General features: G+C 48.5%; 1 protein-coding gene across 3 annotated transcripts in view; it reads right to left on the reverse strand.

Moving 5' to 3' along the window:
* The window catches only part of ADCY9 (adenylate cyclase 9), a 153,244-nt gene that overhangs the window by 30,253 nt on the left and 99,886 nt on the right, over positions 1-23,105 (reverse strand). For 2 of the 3 annotated variants that reach the window (XM_063655086.1, XM_063655085.1), the window contains exons 3-4: positions 14,514-14,704; positions 615-776 (exon numbers count right to left, since the gene is read on the reverse strand). In XM_063655086.1, the coding sequence (XP_063511156.1) occupies positions 615-776; positions 14,514-14,704 (353 nt within the window). The remainder of the gene's footprint in view (positions 1-614; positions 777-14,513; positions 14,705-23,105) is intronic. The other variant, XM_054455750.2, reaches the window with a different exon arrangement.

Consider the following 23,105-nt stretch of genomic DNA (forward strand, 5'->3'; position numbering starts at 1 on the left):
TCGGGGGTCCAGGAGAAGTATGACGAGGGCTCCAGGGCTGTCAGGGCACAGGCAAGGTGGATGGAAATGGGCTCGTGTCGTGGGTGTCCACCTTGGCTGTGGGAAGACATGGGATGACCTGCACCTGCAATCCTTTGGCAGATGGAGAGCAGATGGAGGACGAGAGCCCGCGCCCCAGGGGAGTCGCCTGCCTGAGCCCCCCTGACAGGCTCTCATGGGTGGGCTGAGTCCTGGCCCTGGTGTCCAAGTCTGCTTTTCCTGGCAGCCTTCCTGCCGCTGGCCCTAACTCCCACCCTCTCTCTTCACCGAGCCTTTCTCGCCGTGAAGACCCCCTCTTGTCTCTGCCTGTCTATATTCTATCATAAATTGAGTCCAGTTTCCAGTACCACAAATCCCCTCCCAACACTCAAATCCATGCATTTTAAACCCTTATTGGCCTTTAAAGGAATCCCGCCCAGCTCAGACCCTGAGCGCTGGATTCCACGTGGGTTCCTGCTGACCCTCCCTTGAGCTCCTGCCGGTCTTCAACACCCGGAGGACCCGCAGGTGCGGAGTGGTGTTACCCAAGAGGAGTTACTTTCAGAACTAAGAAGTCGACAAGACAGGAATGTCACCTTGGGTGGATGCGCCAGGAGAGGAACTGACAGGAACAACAGCCATGAGCTTGTTACCTTGGTGCTGTTTTTATGCTCGTCTTGGCAGCCGTTTTGAGGTGCTCCTCCCTTGGTGCCAGCTTCAGATTTGGGAGCAAATGTGATTCCGCACGAAGGGCAGGTCTAGAAGAAAAACACAGACTGTGGGGACACACCCAGAAACCGCGACTGCCACCCTGAATTCAGGCGGGTCCGCTGTTGCAATCTGCCGTCACGCAGCACGGTGGTGAGCAAGGGGAAGGCACACAGAACCACTCGGGGATGAGCTGAAAGCCAACAGGCAAAGTGACAACGGAAACACACAGAAACCCAGGCACGAACGCAACAGGACCCAAAAAATGGAACCGGGAATGTTCACAGACTGAACAGTGGATCAACAAACTGTGGTCTATTCGAGCAATGGGATATTACTCAGCCACGAAAAAGACGGTAGCACTGACACCTGCCACAGCATGGTGAACCTCGAAAACATTATGCTCGGGGAGGGAAGCCAGACACAGCACAGTTTTTACGTGATCCCGTCTATGTGAAATATTCAGAAAAGGTGAATCCTTGGAGGGAGAAGGCAGATTCATGGCTGCCAGGCGGGACCGGGAGCAGGAAGGGGGAGTGGCTACTAAGGGGTGTGAGGTTTGCTACGATTCAAATGTTTGTGTCCCCTCAAAAGTCAGATGCTGAAATCCTAATTCCCAAGGGGACGGCATGGGGGGCAAAGCCTTGGGAGGTAATTAGGTCATGGAGGACAAGCCTTCAAAATAGGATTAGTGCCCTCATAAAAGAGGGCCCAGAGGAATCCCTCTTCCCTTCACCCTGGGAGAAGGCACCATTTGTGAAGGAGGAACAGGTCCTCACTGGACGCTGAATCTTCCAGGACCTTGATCTCGGACTTCCCAGCCTCCAGAACCCTGAGAAATACATTTCTGCTGTTTAAAAGCCACCTGGTTTGTGGTATTTCAACAGGGTTTCTCTTTGAGATGATAAAAATGTTCTGAAATTGACCACGGTGATGGTTGTACAACCTTGCTAAATATACTAAAAACCACTGAACTGTATGTACACTTTAAAAAGATCAATTTTTGAATTTTTTTTGAGATGGAGTTTCACTCTTGTCACCAAGGCTGGAGTACAGTGGCACGATCTTGGCTCACTGCAACCTCCACCTCCTGGGTTCAAGTGATTCTCCTGCCTCAGCCTCCTGAGTAGCTGCGATTACAGGCGCCTGCCACCATGCCCGGCTACTTTTTTTGTGTTTTTAGTAGAAACGGGGTTTCGTCATGTTGGCCAGGCTGGTCTTGAACTCCTGATCTCAGGTGATCCACCCGTCTTGGCCTCCCAAACTGCTGGGATTACAATCATGAGCCACTGTGCCTGGCCAAAAAGATCGACTTTATAGTATGTGAATTATATCTCAACAAAGCTGTTATTAAGTAAATAAACTGGCCACCAACTATGCTAGGACACAAATCCAAGGTTCTTAAGCTCCGTGTGATGGTGAGCTAGTCTCATAAGATGGGCTAAATAATCAGAGGTACACGATTTCCAGATCTAGGCGTACTTAAAAGTTTATAGGAATTAATGGACCTAGAAAAGAGAAGGCAAGATTTAATACAGGTACTCTAAAAAGAGCAAAGCCTTTATTTCTCACAAACTAGGATTCAAACCCTAGTCAAGTACTTACTAGTTTGGAGACTCTGTTCAAATCACTTTACCTCAGTTCCCTCATCTATAAACCAAGAGTGAAGATATGTTGCTAAGAATTAAATGAAACTGGCCGGGTGTGGTGGCTCACATCTGTAATCCCAGCACTTTGGGAAGCTGGGGTGGGAGGATGGCTTGAGTCCAGGAATTGGAGGCCAGCCTGGGTAACACGGCAAAACCCTGCCTCAACAAAAAGTATAAAAATTAGCCTGGCCTGGTGGCGTGTGCCTGTAGTCCCAGCTACTTGTGGGGCTGAGGTGGGAGGGCTGCTTGAGTCCGGGAGGTCAAGGCTGCAGTGAGCTTTGATGGTGCCACTGCACTCCAGCCTGGGGCAAAAGAGAAAGACCCTGTCTTAAAAAAATAATAATTAAATGAAATAAGTATATATATAGCCTAGCACAGTTCCTGGCATACAGTATACCCTTAATAAACTTATTATTAATGTGACCCAGTAACCTAGGAACTGTCTAAGAAAGCAACTAACAGCTTCCAACGAAGAAGACAAACCGTGGCAAGAAAGATTTTTTTTTTGGACTCAAAAGCAATCTCCTTGCAGCAAGAACTGTAAAACATTGAAATAAATTATGGGAGGCCAGATATTATTTTGGAAATTTAAAATAAATGTCACTACCTAAGGGCAAAGATATGACCCAGGTTGTATTTTAAGTTAAACTGCAGGCCGGTACTATATTAAATAAAAGAAACAAAGATTCTACAGGGTTGTATAGTTTGGGAATCTGATGTAACATACAAGCTAAATTTGAACATTTGTATGCATTCAAAAAATGAAAATATACATGCCAAACAGCTAGCAAAATCATTACTTAACATATCTGAGCAAATAATGGCATCCAGATAACATTTGCTTACAGCTCTTTAAAAACTGACATTATCAACAGAGGTAAAATGTTCTAGTTGTCAATAACATACAGTGAGTCTATTTGAAAGCATCTCTTGGTATTGACTGGCAGAGTTAAACTTCTAAACATTTTTGCTGGTGTGCTGGCTCACACCTGTAATCCCAGAACTTTGGGAGGCCAAAGCGGGAGGATCGCTTGAGGCCAGAGGTTCAAGACCAGCCTGGGCAACATAGGGAGACCTTGTCTCTACCAAAACTAAAACAAATAAGCTGACCGTGATGGCATGTGCCTGTGGCCCTAGCTACTCGGGAGGCTGAGGCAGGAGGACTGCTTGAGCCCAGGAAGTCAAGGCTGCAGTGAACTGTGATTGTGCCACTGCACTCCAGCGTGGGTGACAGAGCAAACCCAGTCTCAAAATATATATATATGTATAAATATATACATATATATATATTTGCCAATGAGACCACTGATCTTATTAAATGTAAAAAAATCTAATACCAAGAGAAGAATAAAGTAGGCGTGCCTGATACCCGTGCCTAAAAGATGACTGAGGGAACTCTCTGGGGGGCTTGGTGCTTGATGGGGCACACCAGGCATTTCAGGGCCCAACTGGTAGATCAGGAAAGGAAGCTGGAGGTGTGGAAGCGTTTGCTGCCTTGGCTCAGCCAAAGCCTGAAGTGCAAGTGCGTGCTCAGTAAATGCTGGTAGTGAATATGAAAACTTCTGTTAACTATGCTGTCTGGTCATTAAACAGTTCATCTGGTAATTCAGTGTCCTTGATTACAGACAGAACAGCCCTTGGTATCTATTCTTCTGTAGCCATTCAGTCACAGAAATCTCCTGGCATCAGTCTGTTTCAGGTATTTTTCTTGCCTCAAGTTCATCTGCTGTGCTTTTCTTTTTTTTGTTTTTTTGTTTTTTTGGGGGGACTGAGTCTCACTCTGTCACCTAGGCTGGAGTGCAGTGGGGTGATCTTGGCTCACTGCAAACTCCACATCCTGGGTTCAAGCAATTCTGCTGCCTCAGCTTCCTGAGTAGCTGGGATTACAGGCGCCCACCACCACGCCTGGCTAATTTTTGTATTTTCAGTAGAGATGGGGTTTCACCTCTTTGGTCAGGCTGGTCTCAAACTCCTGGCCTCAAGTGATCTGCCTGCCTTGGCCTCCCAAAGTGCTGGGATTACAGGCGTGAGCCACCGTGCGCGGCCAACCCTGCTGTGCTTTAAGACGAGGCCGCCTGCTTCTTCAGTGCCCCCCCTGGCACACTGGCTTTATGAGATTTTCTATGCATTTAGAGCCATGAATATGCCACCGTGACAGTCAAACCAACTTGGCACCAGACGGCACACTGAGGACAGCGGGGCTCCATGCCCTCCGCAAGGGCTTCCCTCAGAGGGGCTGGAAGGCTGGTGCAGCCCGGGCATGCCCAATGGGATGAGGCTTATCTCTGGTGAGCCTGGGGCAGCGGTCTCCACAGGTGGGGAACTCAGTGCTTTGCTTACATCCCCTTGAACAGAGGCCGAGGCCTACACCCTGCGGTGATAAGAAGTTCTGATACAGAAGCGAGGTCTTGCAGAGCTGCCCACAAACGGCAAACGAGGCTGTGTGTGCAGAAGGAAGGGGCTGTCTGGGTCACATGGCCAGCTGTAGACACCCACGCTCGGGCCTCCTGAGGGCCGGGACAGTGCTCACTGCCTATTCCATTCCCAGCAGGTTTGTCCAGGAAGTGGGGGTATGGGAGGTGGGGGGAGAGTCAGGTGCAGACTCCAGGCCGCGCTGGGTGGCGTGGTCCCACGGACCTGTGTCACCCGAACCCAGCAGCCATCATTTTACTGCACTTTGAAAATGCGGATTTTGGCTGGGCGCAGTGGCTCATCCCTGTAATCCCAGCCCTCTGGGAGGCTGAGGTGGGTGGATCACCTGAGGTCAGGAGTTTAAGACCAGCCTGGTCAACATGGCGAAACCCTGTCTCTACTAAAAATACAAAAATCAGCTGGGCAGGGTGGCACACGCCTATAATCCCAGCTACTGGGGAGACTGAGGCAGGAGAGTCGCTTGGACCTGGGAGGCGGAGGTTGCAGTGAGCCCAGATCGTGCCACTGCACTCCAGCCTGGGCAACAGAGCAAGATTCCTCAGCTACTTTCCTTTTGGGGGATAAATTTTCTAGATAAAAACTTTAAAGCAAATGAAACAAAAGAAATCTTAGAGCTGAGTGTGGTGGCTTGCTTGAGCCCAGGAGTTTGAGATCAACCTGGGTAATGCAGCAAGACCCCATCTCTACAAAAGCTTTTTAAAAATTTTAGAAATTAGCCGGGCATAGTGGTGTGTGCCTGTAGTCCCAGCTACTCAGGAGGCTGAAGTGGGAGGGTCGCTTGAGCCCAGGAGGGAGAGGCTGCAGTGAGCCATGGTCACGCCACTGCACTGCAGACTAGGTCACAGAGCAAGACCCTGTCTCTTTAAAAAAGAAAAAAGAAGCCGAGCACAGTGGTTCACGCCTGTAATCCCAGCACTTTGGGAGGCCAAGGCGGGTGGATCACAAGGTCAGGAGATTGAGACCATCCTGGCCAACATGGTGAAACCCCATCTCTACTAAAATACAAAAAATTAGCCTGGTGTGGTGGTGCACGCCTGTAGTTTCAGCTACTGGGGAGGCTGAGGCAGGGGAATCGCTTGAACCTGGGAGGTGGAGGTTGCAGTGAGCCAAGATCGTGCCACTGCACTCCAGCCTGGGCAAAAGAGCAAAACTCTGTCTCAAAAAAAAAAAGAAAAGAAAAGAAAAAAAGAGAGACAGAAATCCATCTACCCAATGGAGAGATTCTCACATCTCAACATCCCCTTCTGAGCTGTAGTTAGAGGCCCCTTCTGCACCAGGAGGGTCCCACCACGCAATGGTGGGTGGGTTTGTTTCCCTCCCCCGACCTCCTACCCCCCAACCCCCACAGCAATTTTCCTTGAGCGATTCATTAGCTTAATTTTAATCTGGATTAAGACATTTCACAAACTGTTTTTTGCCAAGCATGGATGCCTCTGTGAAATGTTTCACAGCCGGCTAAATAGCATCTCCCCCTGCACAGCTGCAGGCATCTCCACCCCTGCTGAGAAGCCCTCCCTGGGAAGAGTATTTCCGACTCCAGGAAGCTCCAGGCATGGAAGCACCTCACTGCCTTGGGAGACAACCCTGGCGGCTGGCTCACAGTGAGCCACACGGGCAGGCACGTTAGAGAAAAAGCAGTGTCATAATGACAGCAGCTACTATGACTTAGGAATGTCTATGGGCCAAGGTCCTACCCGTGAACAAGTCGGGCCCCCATCCACGCAATATCTGCAGTCTCGACTGTATGATCTCGTCCTTTGCAGTCACATTGCAGGGCAGCAATGATCATTCTGTAGACGGCCACAAACTCCAGGGCCCTGGGACCCGGACCACCGTCATATGGCTCTGGCCCCCTTTCCTGGCACAAGGAGGACCCAGGAATAATCCTGGCACCTTGCTCTCCTGGGCCTTGTTCCCCTAGAGTGACCTGAGCAGCTATGCCTGTCCTCCTGGTTCTTCCAAGCAGCACCCTGGGCCCTTGGGCACCAAGGGAAGTCTCAAGACTTCTAAGGTCCTCCCAGCAGCGCGCCTGGCGGGCCAAGGAGTTTGCTGGCTGTTGCCTGGGTAACCTGAGATTCCCTGGAGAAGGCCCAAGAGCAAACTCTGCGTTTTTCCGGATTATCTTTGCTCCTTCCCCCATGTGGACGTGGGCTTTAGAGGGAAGAGTGTAGCTATTTCTCTAACACACTTGGGCACATTTGCATTTGTTTTTAACACATTTCAGGACGTGCACCCTACATTCTGGTCAAAATATATGGCACAAAGCTATAAAATCGTTTTTTCTTCAAGGTTATTTCTCATCACAAGATAAATCATTTCTAAGCCAACAGCTGTCCCTTTTCAAAACTGTCAAGGGAGGGAGTGGGGAAACCTCTTTTCTCAGAAATGAGGAGGATGCACCACTAGAAGAGCCCTGGCTTTGCCTGCTTCGTCTTCTCAACACGACTGTTTTGCAAGATGTCGTGTTATCAGAAGCATCCTTTGCTCCCAGACTCAAAATGATGTTGAACATGGTGAACAGGAATAGTCATGACATTGCAACCGCAATAACCACAAATACAATTTCCTGAGGTGTTCTTTGAAACTCCTTGTATCTACTTAGCCCTCGTAAGCAACCACGATGCAGGTACTATGATTGGTTCCATTTTACAGATGAGGACACTGAGACAGAGTAGGCACTGGCCCACAGCCACATGGTACGGTCGGAACCGCATAAAGAGGTGGCGAGCCCAGGCAGCAGAGCTCCTGGCCCCAACGATCTCCAGGTGAACGGGGCAGCCCGCCAGTGCGGCAGAGCCACCGGGCTAACTCTATGTCCCTGGCATTGCTGTTTAAGCTAACAGGTTAGGTACAGGCATAAGTACAAAATAGAGTATTTCTGCTAACGAAACATTAGAGAAAAATAGAAGTAGAATATTAGAAAAAAAGATAAGCAGTAATTATCACAGAAAAAGAAATTTTCTTACATCCCCGAAGCAGTAAGGACAGCAAATGGCCTGAGAATACTAGACAATGCACCACACGAACACACACGTGTAAAACTCCCACACACAATCTCAGAGCCACACGGGGGTGGAGCCGAAAAGTCCCTGGACCTCTCACTCAATCCCTCAGCCCTAAAGGACCACTGGGCTCAATAACCAGGCTGGTGATGACCATCCGAGTCAAGAATAGATGAAAATATACTCAGCAGACTGGCAGGCAGGAAGACTGTTACCAGCTGTGGAAACAGTCTATCACGAAGTCAAAATAAGAAAATATTTGGCATTTGGGGAAATTTCATGGAAATGCAATATTTCACTCTCTGGCAATGCCAGTTCAATGATTCTGCACATATGTTTCCATCCCTCTCTACACACACATATAATTTCTTACTTTGAAATAATTTTAGACTGGCAGAGAGTGGGAAAGACAGTTCAAGGAGTCTGCATATATCCTCCGTACATACCCACTGCACAGTTATCAAAACCAAAGCAACTCATGCTGGCGCGATACCATTAACTAAGCTGCAGGCTTTATTCTGATGTCCCCAGTTTCCCCAACATCCCTTTGCTGTTCGGGGTCTCCTCTAGGTCCCGCGTTGCATTTAGCCCTCACGCCTCCTGCTCACCCCCAGCCTATGGGGGTTCCTCTGTCTTTCCCTGTCTTTTCTGGCCCTGCTGCATTTGAAGTCCTGGCCAGGCATTTTGTCAAATGTCCGGATCTGGACCTGCCTGGTGCTTTCTCAGAGCAGACTGAGGTTTGGGGTTTGCGGAAAGAATGCTGCAGAGGTGACATGCCCTTCTCAGCACACCACACTAGGGTACGGGATGGCAGTGAGCAGGGAGGCTCACCTGGATCATTTGGTGAAGGTGGCATCTGCCTGGTTTGTCCACTGTGAAGTTCCGTTTCCTCCCCTGCCCCCACCTTTCTTTTTTGAGATGGGGTCTTATTCTAGCGCCCAGGCTAGAGTGCAATGGTGTCATCTTGGCTCACTGCAGCCTCTGCCTCCCAGGCTCAAGCAATCCTCCCACCTCAGCCTCCCAGGTAGCTGGAACTACAGGTGGATACCAACATGCCTGGCTAATTTTTATAGTTTTTGTAGAGATGTTTTGGGTTTTTTTTTATTGTTTTTGTTTTTTGAGATGGAATCTCACTCTGTCGCCCAGGCTAGAGGGCAGTGACGTGATCTCAGCTCACTGCAACCTCCGCCTCCAGGTTCAAGAGATTCTCCTGCCTCAGTCTCCCAAGTAGCTGGGACTACAGGCACTGGCCACCACACCCGGCTAATTTTTTAATTTAGTAGACATGGGGTTTCACCACGTTGGCCAGGCTGGTCTCGAACTCCTGACCTCAGGTGATCCGTCTGCCTTGGCCTCCCAAAGTGCTGGGATTACAGGCGTGACCACCTCACCTGGCAGAGACTACCCTTTAGTTTTACAACAGCTTTATTAAGATGTAATTTGCAGAGCATATAATGCACCCATTTAAAGTATATAACTCCAGGGTTTTTAGCATATTCACAGGGATGTGCAAGCATCACCACTATCAATTCAGACTACCACTTATAATAAATACCCATTTAATTTCTAAGCTATATATATATTTATATATGTATGTCTATAAAATATAAAATCATTTTTTCAATTTCTATAATGAATGAAAAGCCCCTTACTTCCTCAAATTGGGCTGACTGAGCCTATTCATAATGACTTGACACACAGAAAATAAGTAGGTAAAAGAAGTGATCATTTATTTAGGGTCATTTTCAAAATTCACTGTCACAAAAGGATGGTTCCTGAGGTGAGTGGCCTCAAAGGGGAAGGAGAAACCTTTTGAAAGCAGGACAGGTCCTCTCTGAATCATTCCCCTATGGGTAAATCTACATCATTAGCTTCATTACTGACTGGTCCATGTAGAAACACCCAGCGGCCAAGCAGCTTGGGGTTCTGAGTAAGAGATGAAGGTAAACTCAGGAAGACCAGCCACGCAGGTGCGCTCCCGGGAGGCCTTTCAGAGATGAACTAAGATGTTTTCACAGCTCAAATGGTTCCCTGATCAGAACTAATGTGATACAAGTAATTCAATTTTGGGTTTTCTTTTCTTTTTGAGATGGAGTCTTACTCTATTGCCCAGTCTGAAGTGTAGTGGCGTGGTCTCGGCTCACTGCAACCTTCACCTCCTAGGTTCAAGGGATCCTCCTGCCTCAGACTCCTGAGTAGCTAGGACTACAGGCATATGCCACCAAACCTGGCTAATTTTTGTATTTTTAGTAGAGATGGGGTTTCACCATGTTGGCCAGGCTGGTGTTGAATTCCCGACCTCAGGTGATCTCTCTGCCTTGGCCTCCCAAAGTGCTGGGATTACAGGCATGAGCCACTGAGGCCAGTTGGGTTTTCTTTTTCTTCATAAAGATATTGGAAAAGCTGTTTTTATTGACATATGGCATCTAGATCCGCTCATCACCACAGGGTTCATGAGAAAATGGAAAGCAAATGCCCGCTGGAGTGCTGACGTCACATTCAACAGGCCAAGGCACACATGCTCCCGTGTCATACAAGTGACTTGGTTATGGCCGAGAGCATCCAACCCACAGCAATGCTCAGCCACAATCACTGTGAGAATCTCCCTCGAATCGGAACCGCGGAGAAGATGGGACCTTCCCCAGAAAGTCAGTGACTTCCTGCAGGCAAGCTGGGACCATCTCTCGGCCCCTCCCAGTCCTCCATGGTTCCATCTGTGGTCACTGTCCCTGCTCTGCGTGGAGTGAAGGCGTGCGTGCCGAGTGTGAGCGAGGCTTCTTCTCAGTCCTGTCGTCCACAGGCGCCACTCCGGCTAATCTCCCAGCAATCCTGAGAGGTCTCTTCCTCATCACCACTGCACTGATGAGGAAAACTCTCACTTAAAGGAATTAAGTGTATGTTTTCTCTTTCTTTTCTTTTTTTTTTTTTTTGAGAGACAGTGTCTCATTCTGTCACCCTGGTTGGAGTGCAGTGGCTCACCATCATAGCCCACTGCAACCACTAACTCCTGGGCTCAAGCGATCTTCCTGCCTCAGCTGTCTGAGTGGCTAGGACTACAGGCATGAGCCACCGCACCTGGCTGCAGTTTCTTCACAGTCGCAAAGCCAAGGCTTTGAGAAGGGTCTTGTTTCAAGTTGCGCCCCTGCCCGCCGTGCTCTGCCTCCCTCCATGATGCTGACAGCAGCGTCCTCACGTCTAATGCTTACTCCTTGGTTTCCTTCTTGACCCCCTCCTTCCTTCACTCGGGCAGTATCTGTCCCCCACATTACGCAATGTCAGGGCCCTTCGAGTGAGGACCTCTCACTGCTGGTCATTTCAAGAACCCAAGGCCAGGCACAGTGGCTCATGCCTGTAATCCCAGCATTTTAAGAGGCCAAGGCAGGAGGATGGTATGACCCCAGGAGTTTGCAACCATCCTGGGCAATATAGCAAAAAAAAATTTAAAAATTAGCTAGGCATAGTGGCACATGCCTGTGGTCCTAGCTACTCAGCAGGTTGACTTGGGAGGATCACTTGAGCCCGAGAGTTTTCAGCTGCAGTGAGCTAAGATCATACCACTGGTACTCTAGCCTGGGCAACAGAGCGAGATCCCATCTCTTTAAAAAAAAAAAAAAAGAAGCCAACACTTGGGTGTAGAAAGGGTTCCCTTTGAGCTATGACTTCAGGACCAAAGCCTTGGCCTTTGACATCACTATCATTTCCTGGTAAGTTGTTACAGTACACAGGTTATGTTACATTAGATAAGAATTTTCCAGCTATCACCTGGGAGATGACTTAAGGTCACAGAGGACACACATGCTAAGGGCAGGAAATAAACCCTTCGTGGGCGCTGCCCTGGTTCTACACAGTTCCGCTCGGGCTTCTGACTTCAGTCCTTCGCCTGGCTCTGCAGAGCTGCATCGCTCCATGTGTTTAATTAAAGAATTAAAAACTTAAGCCAAAAAGAAACTGTTAATTACTACATGCCAGGCACCATGCTCAACACTTGGGAAATATTTAAGTTATTTAACACTCAGTCTCTGAATGCAAAGAGCTCACAGGAAGGCGCATAGGAAACAAAGATTTAAGATCGTGTATGTTACAGCCAAGGGGGACAGACTGAAGGGACTGAGAATTTGGAGACGAGGGAACAGCGTTATCAGCTGCGGAGGCACAGGAAGGCGTGGCGGAGCTGAACAGTGAATGCAGACAGTTCAGGAGAAAGAGAAGCCATGAGTATCGCAAGTGAGCAGCAGCAGGAACAGGACACAAGTGAAAATCTATGCATGCTCCTTCAGGGAACATTTCCTGAACACCTTTTCTCTAATGTATTGGTCCTTGGCATGAAACTCCTTTTACTACATGACCATTCCCCCAAAAGGTGTGACCACATTAGCCCTGCAAGGTGCACCTTGAAAAAAAAACAATTATGCTCAAAGAGGCCTGAGAATGCTGTATATACCGCGTCCTCCTCTGAAGGCCTAGCTACTGTCTACTAGCCTAGTGAAGGCTCTGAGAAGTCCTGCAGTAAAGAAGCCCTTTCCGTGTTGAATATCCCGAGTTTCCTGAATTTACCACTGAGCGCCCCCCTCCCTTTTTCTGGAGACAGGACAAGGTCTCACTCCGTGGCCTAAGCTGGAGTGCAGTGGCACAATCATAGCTCACTGCAGCCTTAAATTCCTGGGCTCAAGTGATCCTCTTGGCTCAGCCTCCCAAGTAGCTGGGACCGCAAGCACAGGCCACCAAGCCCAGTTAATTTTTAAAATTTTTTTGTAGAGATGATGTTTTGCTACGATGACCAGGCTGGTCTGGAAATCCTAGCCTCAGGCATTCCTCCCACCTCGGCTGTCCACAGCACCAGGATTACAGGCGTGAGCCACCATGCCCGGCCTTCTGTCAACTTTACAGATTACAAGATTCTCAGAAACTTTCAACAATATTTGGAAAATCTCTACATGCCAAGAAGATATGCTAAATGGTTTTTGCTCATTCCGATCAAAACAAATCTATATGCCTAGAGTACAGTGTAGTGTAGAATCGCCATTGCTAAAACTGTGGTCACTAAACCCGTGAGCACATGATATGGTGAACTCTGCGACCGCATCCCCTAACGGACAGAAACACACATATGTGGAAGCTGAAATGGCAAACACAACAAATTATTTTTGGCTTGGGCTGTCTTTCACTACTTAAATACAGCTCAGTTTGCAGGCTGGAGGAAACAATTTTTCCCCAAATAGCAAAACCATTCCCGATTCCTCCCCACACCAGCCCCTCCCTGCCTAGGTCCGCTGTCTAGGAGCCCAGAGCTCCATTTTCTGACTCCTGCAAAACGTCAGCCAAGGCAAGGTGGCTGTCTCTAAAGTTTGCAGGCATCCAGGGAATCTCAGATACATGAGCTTTACGCATGTGCCAAGAGTACAGGGAAGAGAGGGTCCAACACCACTGTCCTGGTGGTTTTCACCCAGGGGTGACTCTGCACCCCCAGGGGACACTGGGCCATGTCTGGAGACATTTTTGGTTGGCACAGTTGGGGAGTAGGGTACGGGTGGGTATGCTGGCATCTGGCTGGTGGCGGCTAGGGATGCTGCCAGCCATCTGACAGTGCACAGGACAGCCCCACAACACAGGACTACCTGGTCCAAAATGCCAGCGGTGCCAAGGCGAGAAGCCCTGCATTACACTAACAAAGCACCCAACAACCACGATCCACGAGCGGGGTTGACAGAACCCAAGAGCAATCGTTACACGTAACTGGGCGACAGGCACTATGTATTCTGACCCAGTAAGTAATCTGCATACCACAGCTGACTGCCACATAATGAAGACTGTTCATCGTAAATACCAATAGCGGCTTTCAAACCTGTGAATGGATGTGGATAGGCAAGGACATATTGGGTGAAGCCGTAACCACTGGCCGCCATCCTCACGCATACCCCACTGTGTTATCTGAGAACACAAAGCAGCATAGGAGAGCTGTTTTGATTCTCTGTCTCATTTTAATAATGGAGACAGTAGATGTTTAAACTATAAAAATAAACAGAAGGTACCAGTGGGGAAACTAAATCAAATGTGAAAGTGGAGGAGCAGCTCATAAACTGAAACAATTTCACACACCCAAGGTCGACCACGCCAATTCCTTGGTAGTTTATGATGACAGGTCAGTGCAGAAACGGGCACTTCTAGGCGGCTACCAGGAGATCCTGGTTCCAATAATGAAATACTACAATGTTCTCGGCAGCCTGTCCTCTCAGTGAGCTGCGTCCCAGGATTCACCCACACCAACATCATTTCAAGTAATCATAAAACAGTGGATTTCAAGAGACGTAGAAGTATTTGAGAAAGTGGTCTCTGAAATCAGATTATCAACTAGCTCTCCACCCAAGGTGCCAAGGAGAGCCACCTTTACTGTCATTTATCACCAGCTTCTAGAAATCCCAAAAGGCACCACAGGTCCCAGGAAGAGAAAATAACTAATAATTCAAATGAGAAGCATCCTTATGCAATGGAAAGGCAATGGAGGTGCGTCATATGTCAAAAAGCAAGGATATTAAAAATGCAGAATGCTACTAACTTTAGACTAAATATTAAAATCGTGAAAACCAAATCGAAGGTCATTCCAAGTTGTTTGCCTCAGACCTGGAGGCTGCTTATTATTTCACGTGCTCTACTGCAGAATTAATAGAAAGTTTTAGAAGTAGGAAAAAAAAAAAAAAAAACTAACCTTAAGGTTATCAAAGGATTTGACAGTCTGCGCCAAGTCACTGACATTCCCTGATGACGCTGTCCCCTGTCCCCTAGGGCCTGAGGACACCTGTGAGCCGTCAATGACCTCAAAGCCAGAAAGCAAGGCCTCTGCACAGCTGCAGCGAGACTCCTTGGCTCTCTGACCCGATATCAGGTATGTCTTCAAACCTATGATGGATAAAAGTTACAATCAGCACAGATTGAAAGCACCGTCTGTTGAAACGCAGCTCCGTCTTGCTCTCTGGGGAGGACTCACTCCTGGAAAGTTGAGAGTAAAGTGAAAATGTGAATAGGTCATAGTTTATGATGGACGTCCACGATCTCTCCGGAGAGGTGCGGCCTCAGGGAGACGGTAGGCCCCTGAGACACACCAGTCACCCACGTTACGTTTTCTTGGAGTAATGGCTGCATGTATCATGTTTTACCTTCAGGGTTAAAATAAGCATTAAAAAGTGCCTCCATAAAAGGGTCCCAGGACCTCCCTGTGAAGGCAGCAAAGCAGATTGGTTGACCCTAGACACTGCTTGGGTTTATTTCCATCTGTGGATACCAGTCCAGTGAGTGCCTTCATAACGGTCAGTCTAGATGTCATGACAGCCTCCGGTATTGACCATCTTACCTGTGTCAGAGGCTGCAAAACTATCCCAAAAAACAAGACCCTACCGTGGACAAACAGGCCATTAAAACCTCCCCAGACTCAGAGCTGTTGAGCATCTATTTCCTGTTGGATTCAAACACTCACCCCAGGAACATTCAGCTTTTGTTAAACTGAGGTCCACATGCATTTTATTGTCTCACAAAATCCCCCATATACAAAAAAAAAAAAAAGGTGGTCAAAAGGACACTTAACCTGTATCTTTACAATTCTCCTTCGAGGCTGAGCTAACACCCGGACCCACGCTGCACTGGAAGGAGCTGTGAACAGGTGGGTGGATCCTGCCCTGGGAATCTGCTGGGAAGATGGCAAAGGAGCAGCTTTTCCAGAAACAGCCCAAGGAATTTTTGAAAAAAAAGCAAACTTTATTTAAAGAAATCCATCCTTTGACTTCACTGGCATTTAACCAGATGGCAAATGTATCGGAAGGAGGGACAATGTAATTTAACATTTAAATAACATTTATTTCAGGCCTGGTGTATGCCACACACCGAGAATAAAATCATGAACAAAGCAGGCTCCCTTCTTTTTTTTTTAATTGAGATGGAGTCTCAGTCTGTCACCCAGGATGGAGTGCAATGGTGCGATCTCAGCTCACTGCAGCCTTCACCTCCTGGGTTCAAGCAATTCTCCAGACTCAACCTCCTGAGCAGCTGGGATTACCACCACGCCTGGCTAATTTTTGTATTTTTAGTACAGACAGGGTTTCTCCATGTTGGCCAGACTGGTCTAGAACTCCTAACCTCAAGTGATCTGCCCACCTTGGCCTCCCAAAGATGACAGGTGTGAGCCACTGCACCCGGTCGCAGGGACCCTTCTTAAAGGATTTAAGCTCCAGCTTCAGGTCATGAAGGGTATGGCACGGAAAGATGCCATCGAGAGGTGACATGTCTACAACACTGATCGACTCTGGCTTCTTACACTGGGTACATATTTGGTCAGCGCTTTAAAATTAATTCATCAGAAACCTAGGGACTACTTCATCAATAATCCTAAATCATTTTATAAGTATGGCCCCATCTCATCGCTTCACCTCCCTCTCTCCTTGTAAAAATACTACATGGCTTATCTTTTTAAGTCAACTGTTCGAGAATTTGCCAAGAGTCCTGGAAACACGTAAAGACATCCTAGAGCGTAGCCAGGTCATAGCTGAGAATCAAAAGACTTAGATATTTTTAGATGCCAACTGGCCCCAAGAAACTCTTCATGTTTTGTTTTGTTTTTCCTTTAGAGATAGGGTCTTGCTCTGTTGCCCAGGCTGGAGTGCAGTGGTGCAACCATGGCTCCCTACAGCCTCCACCTCCTATAGCCTCAGCCTCCTGAGTAGCTGGGACTACAGACGTCCGCCACTATGTCTGGCTATTTCTTTCTTTCTTTCTTTTTTTGAGATTGGGTCTCACTGTGTTGGCCAGGCTGGCCTCGAACTCCTAGGCTCAAGTGATCCGCCCATCTTGGCCTCCCAAAGTGCTGGGATTGCAGGTGTGAGCCACCGCACCCGGTCCAGTGGAAATCTTTCACTCTTACTTAGGTCCTTAACTTTTGTGCATTTTTTTCTCCAACAAAAACCCACATCCCAATTTATGTACAGGATCAATCACGGCTGTAACATGTATACACTGAAATGGAAACGTGAACTGGAATACGACGTAGGAGTGAAGGCGTCTTTATACTAATTTCTCAGACCTGTCCCAGGCGACACCGGACTGACTTTGTCATTTCACTTTGCCAGAGTTAAAAAATGCAACCTATGTGGACTCAAGAGAGGACGATGAGCTGGCAGGGCTTATTCCCGCCTTAATCAAAGAAGTACACACGAGAAGGCCTGTCTGGGGCTGCTCTAAGGGTCTCCTTCCCATGACTCCTGAGTGTGCCCCACAAGTCACCAGGTGGCAGGGTGGTGACAGGAGCCACTGACAGCCAGTGTGACTGTGGATGGCCACTCTGGAGACCGCAGTCCCCACACACTGAGAGAGAAAGGACATTTTTTTGGTAGGAGGTAAGAAAAGTTGCGGCTGAAGGGTGAGGTTTTCCATTATGTCTTGGCTGGCCCTGCCAGGTGCTGTTGGCTCAGGGCACCCCTGCCTGAGGCTACAGCTCCCCATGCACAAGGGCTGCCCTAGGAGCATGAACCAGGCTGCCTCTCAAACCCAGGAAGGGGCCCTCGCCCAGGTGACTGCGCACCTGCTCCCTGTGTGGCTCCGGGACTGCAAGAGAAAGTCAAGATGGCCTCTCCTGGAAGTGCATGGCAACTGAAGCCGAGAGAGGCTGAGCAGGGAGGCCTGAAGAGCTGGAGCATGACGGGACAGCCAGCACATTCACAGCGCTCAGCACGGCCGTCCACGGGGAGCACGGAGCAGGGGGCACCCCGCAGTAGCACGGAGCGGCAGCGGCAGCCTCTGTTCACAAGCCAGGCACGTGCCTCAAGCACATCCCCAACGTCTGCTGTTGCTTTTTTGTACTGGGATTACTGAGTCACTCTTATTCATCAAACATTTATTAAGCACTTCCTGTTTACTACACACTGATGGGTGCAGGGACGATGTGTGACTATTTTGGCAGAGATTGTGACCCTTGTGGAGCCTGTTACCTAAAGAGGGGCCAACAGGACAAGCAGGTATGCCCATGGTCAGGCATGCCAAGTCCCAGGATAAGGAAGGACGGGTGCTCCAGGAAGCACAGGAGGGGGCATCTTGAGAAGCCTCGGGAAGGAAGGGGCTGTGGCTCAAATGTGTCCCCTCCAAAGTTCAGGCGTTGTGGAGTGAGTCTTAAGGAAGCAGGGCTTTAAGAGGTGACGAGGCCAGGAGGGCTCCTCCCCTGCGATGGGATCAGGCGCCTGCAGAAAGGGGCTTGTTGCAAGGGGTTCTCTCGCTTGCCCTCCCGTTTTCTTCTCCCTTCCAGAAGATGCAGCCCTCCCCAGACACCTGAACCTGCTGGTGCCTTGATCTTGGACTTCCCAGCCTCCTGAAGCATGAGGACATAAATTCTCGTGCTGTATCGATTACCCAGCCTATGCTGTTCTGTTATTGCTTCACAAGCAGATGAAGACAGACGGATCAGCACCCTCCACAGGGAGAACTGAAAGATGGGGCGAGGTCAGCCCGGCAATAGCAAACCAGGCCAGGGGCGGGGGTGGCTGACACCAGGCAGAGGGGTTACTAGAACAGGTCAGGAAAGGCCCTCTACAGAGGTGGCCTGCAGCAGGCATAGCTAAAGGATGGCTTGGAGCTCAGTGTGGCTGGAGCAGAGAATGTGTGCAGGGAATGGCCAGGGCTGGGCCACAGCACCTGTGCAGGGCACTGTGTGGGCCATCCTGGGAAGCCTCCATCCTGGGGCCACCGGCAGCAGGGGGGCAGGAGAAGGAGGAAGAGCTGCATAGGAGGCATGAGGCGTAGGACAAGCCAGGGCGCTGGTGGAAATGCCAGCCACAGCGGGTGGGAAGTTGGGAGGCACGGGAGTCAGGAAATAACGGTGGAAACGGGAAACCTACTCCCCACAAACTGCTGGAGAGAGGCAAGGCTCCCATTACAAGCAACCAAGCATGATGGGCGAGGGCCTGGCGGCTGGAGGGGGCCTCGGAGCCGGGTCCAGGTCCGCCCCCTAATCCCGTGATCTAAGTGAGCTGCTTCATCGCTGCCTCTCAGTTTCCTCTTCTCTAAGGCGAGGGCAGGAGCAGGGCTTACCCCACGGCTCGCATGTGAGGCTTAAATGATCAACATGCACACAGCCTCTGCAACTGCCTGGCACGCAGCAAGCACTCGACATTAGCTGTGATTATCGACGCGGTGTTTGATCTGCCTATCACTGGAATCTTTTTCATGCGCCTTCTATGTACAAAAGCATTTGCAAAACTGTTAAATCAATAATTGCTCCTGATTTGTTTCTGACTTGAGTTTTTCTTTAGGAAGCGCTGAATGACCAACCGGTAGTGACAACATGATCCTACTAGTGTTACAAAGGTCAAACACACCTCCGTGTCCAAAACAAACAAAATCGGGAAATAAATTATCTTTTTATTTATGCTTCAATATGGAAAGCTAAATTTAAAGTGAAACCCTTTGTCAGAACCAGAAGGGTTATCATCCTGACAGCTAAGGCAGAGCTCAGCTGCCTGATCACAAATGCCTGAAAAATACATCAGGACAAGTTACTGAGTTCAAGCCCAGCGAAAGTCTTAAGTCAGGAGACTCTGCAGGTGACATGATTTAATGAATAACCACACACATGGACCCTGGGGTCCAAGTTCATTAGAATGGCTCTTTTGCAGAAGGTCCCAAAAAAAAAAAAAAAAAAAAAAGGCAGCTAAATGATTTAAGTATAGTGTAAACAGGAAAATAATTAATATGATTTCTTATACTCTTTCCTGGTTATCCATTGATTTTAAACCTCAACAACAGCGATGCCTTTTATCTGCTTAATTTTACAAAGGCTACAGAGAGGGGTGGGCGTTTCCTAATGGGCTCCTTTCTGACGGGGGAATTTGTCTATGGCTGCGTGTGTGGAGGAGGTTAACGCAGTTAACGTTCTTAAGTATTCTTAAGTATAGTGTCACTTCTTTGAAAACTAAAACTGCACTTTGCACATACTGGTGATCAGGTTTGGTGACCCAAGTATAGGAAGAGTGACTGACAAAGCCCATTCTGGAAAAGAGTGATGGGCGAGGCCCATTTCTGGCTTCATTTGTCCTGGTCTCTTTCTGTGGGATTCTTGCCTTGGACTGAGATACCCTCAGCCACCAAGAATCAAGGATCTGACTGCCAACTCAACAGAAAGAGAACAACAGCGAGGCACGGGGGTCACAGCTGTGACCCTGGCACTCTCAGAGGCCGTGGCAGGAGGATCACTTGAGCCCAGGAGTTTGAGACCAGCCTGGACAACATAGCAAGATCCCATCTCTATAAAAAATTTAAAAATCAGCTGAGTGTGGTGGCACCTGTGGTCCCAGCTACCCAGGAGGCTAAGATGGGAAGATCACTTGAGCCCGGGAGGTCGAGGCTGCAGTGAGCTGTGACTGCACCACTGCACTCCAGCCTGGGCAAGAGAGTGAGACCGTGTCTCAAAAAAAAAAGAAAAAAAGAAAAACAAGCCAGGTGTGGCGGCACACGCCTGTAAATCCCAGCTACTTGGGAGGCTGAGGCAGGAGAATCGCTTAAACTTGAGAGGTGGAGGTTGCAGTGAGCTGAGATCATGCCATTGCACTTCAGCCTGGGCAACAAGAGTGAAACTTGGTCTCAAAAAAAAAAAAAAAAAAAAAAGAGAAGGAAAGAAAAAGAAGAAAAGAAAAACAAGAAAGAGAAGAATAATCAGGAAGGAAAGAATGTTTTAAGACATGACTTTGGGGCCAGCCACATAGCATAACAAATGCCTAGAAGCTTACGTCACTTATGACTTAAAACAATAAACAGAAAAGAGGCAATCAGCTTGGGCTGGTTCAGAAACATTCCAAAAACGTCTTTCACTTTGCATCGAATTCTTCCTCACGACTAGGTTGGAAATGACCAAGCGGCATGAGAGTTATTTAAACTAAACTGTAATCAGCCAATAAGAAAAATAAAGATAAAAAGTACTCTTAATCTACCAAATAGCCAAAGCCTATGGAGTTATAGATATATTTTATAATTATCTATTCTTTCTGCGTAAGAAGAACAAAAGTTTTGGTATAAAAGAGAGTATTTTTCACGTGTTAACATTAAAATGCTCTCCGGAGGGGTGTAAGTCCTTCCTACTCATATGTACAATAAATAATCATAAGAACTGATTTGTTCTGGTTGTCCCAATATTTGATGATAAATCGCAAGTTCCTACTACAAATGGCTGCTGGTGAAACTTAACCTCTTCTTAACAAATGAAGTCCCAGGCCAGGTGCGGTAGCTCACGCCTATAATCCCAGCACTTGGGGAGGCCAAGACGGGAGGATCAGTTGAGCTCAGGAGTTTGAGACCAGCCTGGCCAACATGGCGAAATCCCGTCTCTACTAAAAATACAAAAATTAACCGGGTGTGGTGGCACATGCCTGTAATCCCAGCTACTCAGGAGGTTGAGGCAGGAGAATTGCTTGAACCCAGGAGGCAGACGTTGCAGTCAGCCGAGATCGCACCATTGCACTCCAGCCTGGGCGACAGAGTGAGACTTTGTCTCAAAAAAAAAAAAAAAAAAAAAGACGTCCCAAATAATAAAATATGACATGGATTTATGGAATAAAGTGAAAGAAACAAAGGGTAGGCACCTTGCCTGTTTAATTTGATCTTCTGCTTAACCAAAAAAAAAATTTTTTTTTTTTTTTGAGACAGAGTCTCGCTCTGTTGCCCAGGCTGGAGTGTAGTGGCGCGATCTCAGCTCACTGCAACCTCCGCCTCCCGGGTTCAAGGAATTCTCCTGCCTCAGCCTCCTGAGTAGCTGGAATTACAGGTGTGCACCACCATGCCTGGCTAACTTTTGTGTTTTTAGTAGAGACGGGGTTTTGCCATGCTGGACAGGCTGGTCTCGAACTCCTGACCTCAAGTGATCCGCCTGCCTCTGTCTTCCAAAGTGCTGGGATTAAAGGCATGAGCCACCACACCCAGACAGAAAACAAAATTTTAGAGTGTGCGCACGCATACTCTCTCTCTCTCTCTCCCTCCCTCCCGCTTCCCCACCCCTGCTTCTAAACAGGTACCTTCTATACCCAGCTTCCCTCTCTCTCCCAGTAATGGCTACACAGCTGCCATCACAGTCAAATGGGAATGACAAGCATCCCCCGAGTGACCACATTCCCCTGTTTTGGCTTTTTTTTTTTTTTTTTCTGAGACAGAGTCTTGCTCTGTGGCCCAGGCTGGAGTACAGTGATCCCTCAGATCACTGCAAGCTCCGCCTCCCGGGTTCACGCCATTCTCCTGCCTCAGCCTCCCGAGTAGCTGGGACTACAGGCACCCACCACCATGCCTGGCTAATTTTTGTATTTTTAGTAGAGACGGGGTTTCACCGTGTTAGCCAGGATGGTCTCGATCGCCTGACCTCATGATCCGCCCACCTCGGCCTCCCAAAGTGCTGGGATTACAGGCATAAGCCACCGCGCCTGGCCTGGCTTCTTATCTTCTGTATTCCGCGTTAATAAATGCCCCACTGCTAAATGCTACATTCCAGAATGCTAACATAGGGAGAGTCCAGGAGTCCACACACTTCAGAGACCCTCACCTCCCACCTCTAAGAAACCTCTTGAATTAGGGTTTACTAGCACAAGCCTTCAAAAAGACTGTAGAAATGAGTCTCTGAGAGACGACACCCAGCACACCCAACACATCTGGCACATCCGGCACATCAGCGAACAGCCCACCAGGTGCTATCTCTGTCATTCATTTGCTCATTTGCTCATTCACGCACCCAGCAAGCTAAATGCTTACCGAGTACTTACCGAAGGTTAGGATCTGGGCTAAGGGTTGAAACAAATAAATAAGTTAAAAAAGAAGAAAAGCAACCTAGGTGACTTTCACTTCAATGCTTGACCTCAGTTCCCTTGTCTAGATAATGGAAATGCTGGCTGGCGCAGTGGCTCACGCCTGTAATCCCAGGACTTTGAGAGGCGGAGGTGGGCAGATCACTTGAGGTTGGGAGTTCAAGACCAGCTTGGCCAACATGGCAAAACCCTGTCTCTACTAAAAATACAAAAATTAGCCAGGTGTGGTGGCAGGTGCCTGTAGTCCCAGCTACTCGGGAGGCTGAGGCAGGTAAATTGAACCCGGGAGGCAGAGGTTGCAGATAGCCGAGATCGTGCCACTGCACTCCGGCCTGGGGGACAGAACGAGACCCTGTCTCAAAAAAAAAAAAAGAAAACGAAAATGCTGTGATATGATGGTCATACCACAGCACAGGGCTGTTGTGAGGATTAAATGAGCTGATTCACGTAAACAGGGACATGCGAAAAAGGGAAAGACAGTGCTT

Source organism: Pongo pygmaeus, chromosome 18 (assembly GCF_028885625.2).
Source record: "Pongo pygmaeus isolate AG05252 chromosome 18, NHGRI_mPonPyg2-v2.0_pri, whole genome shotgun sequence".
Taxonomy (NCBI): domain Eukaryota; kingdom Metazoa; phylum Chordata; class Mammalia; order Primates; family Hominidae; genus Pongo; species Pongo pygmaeus.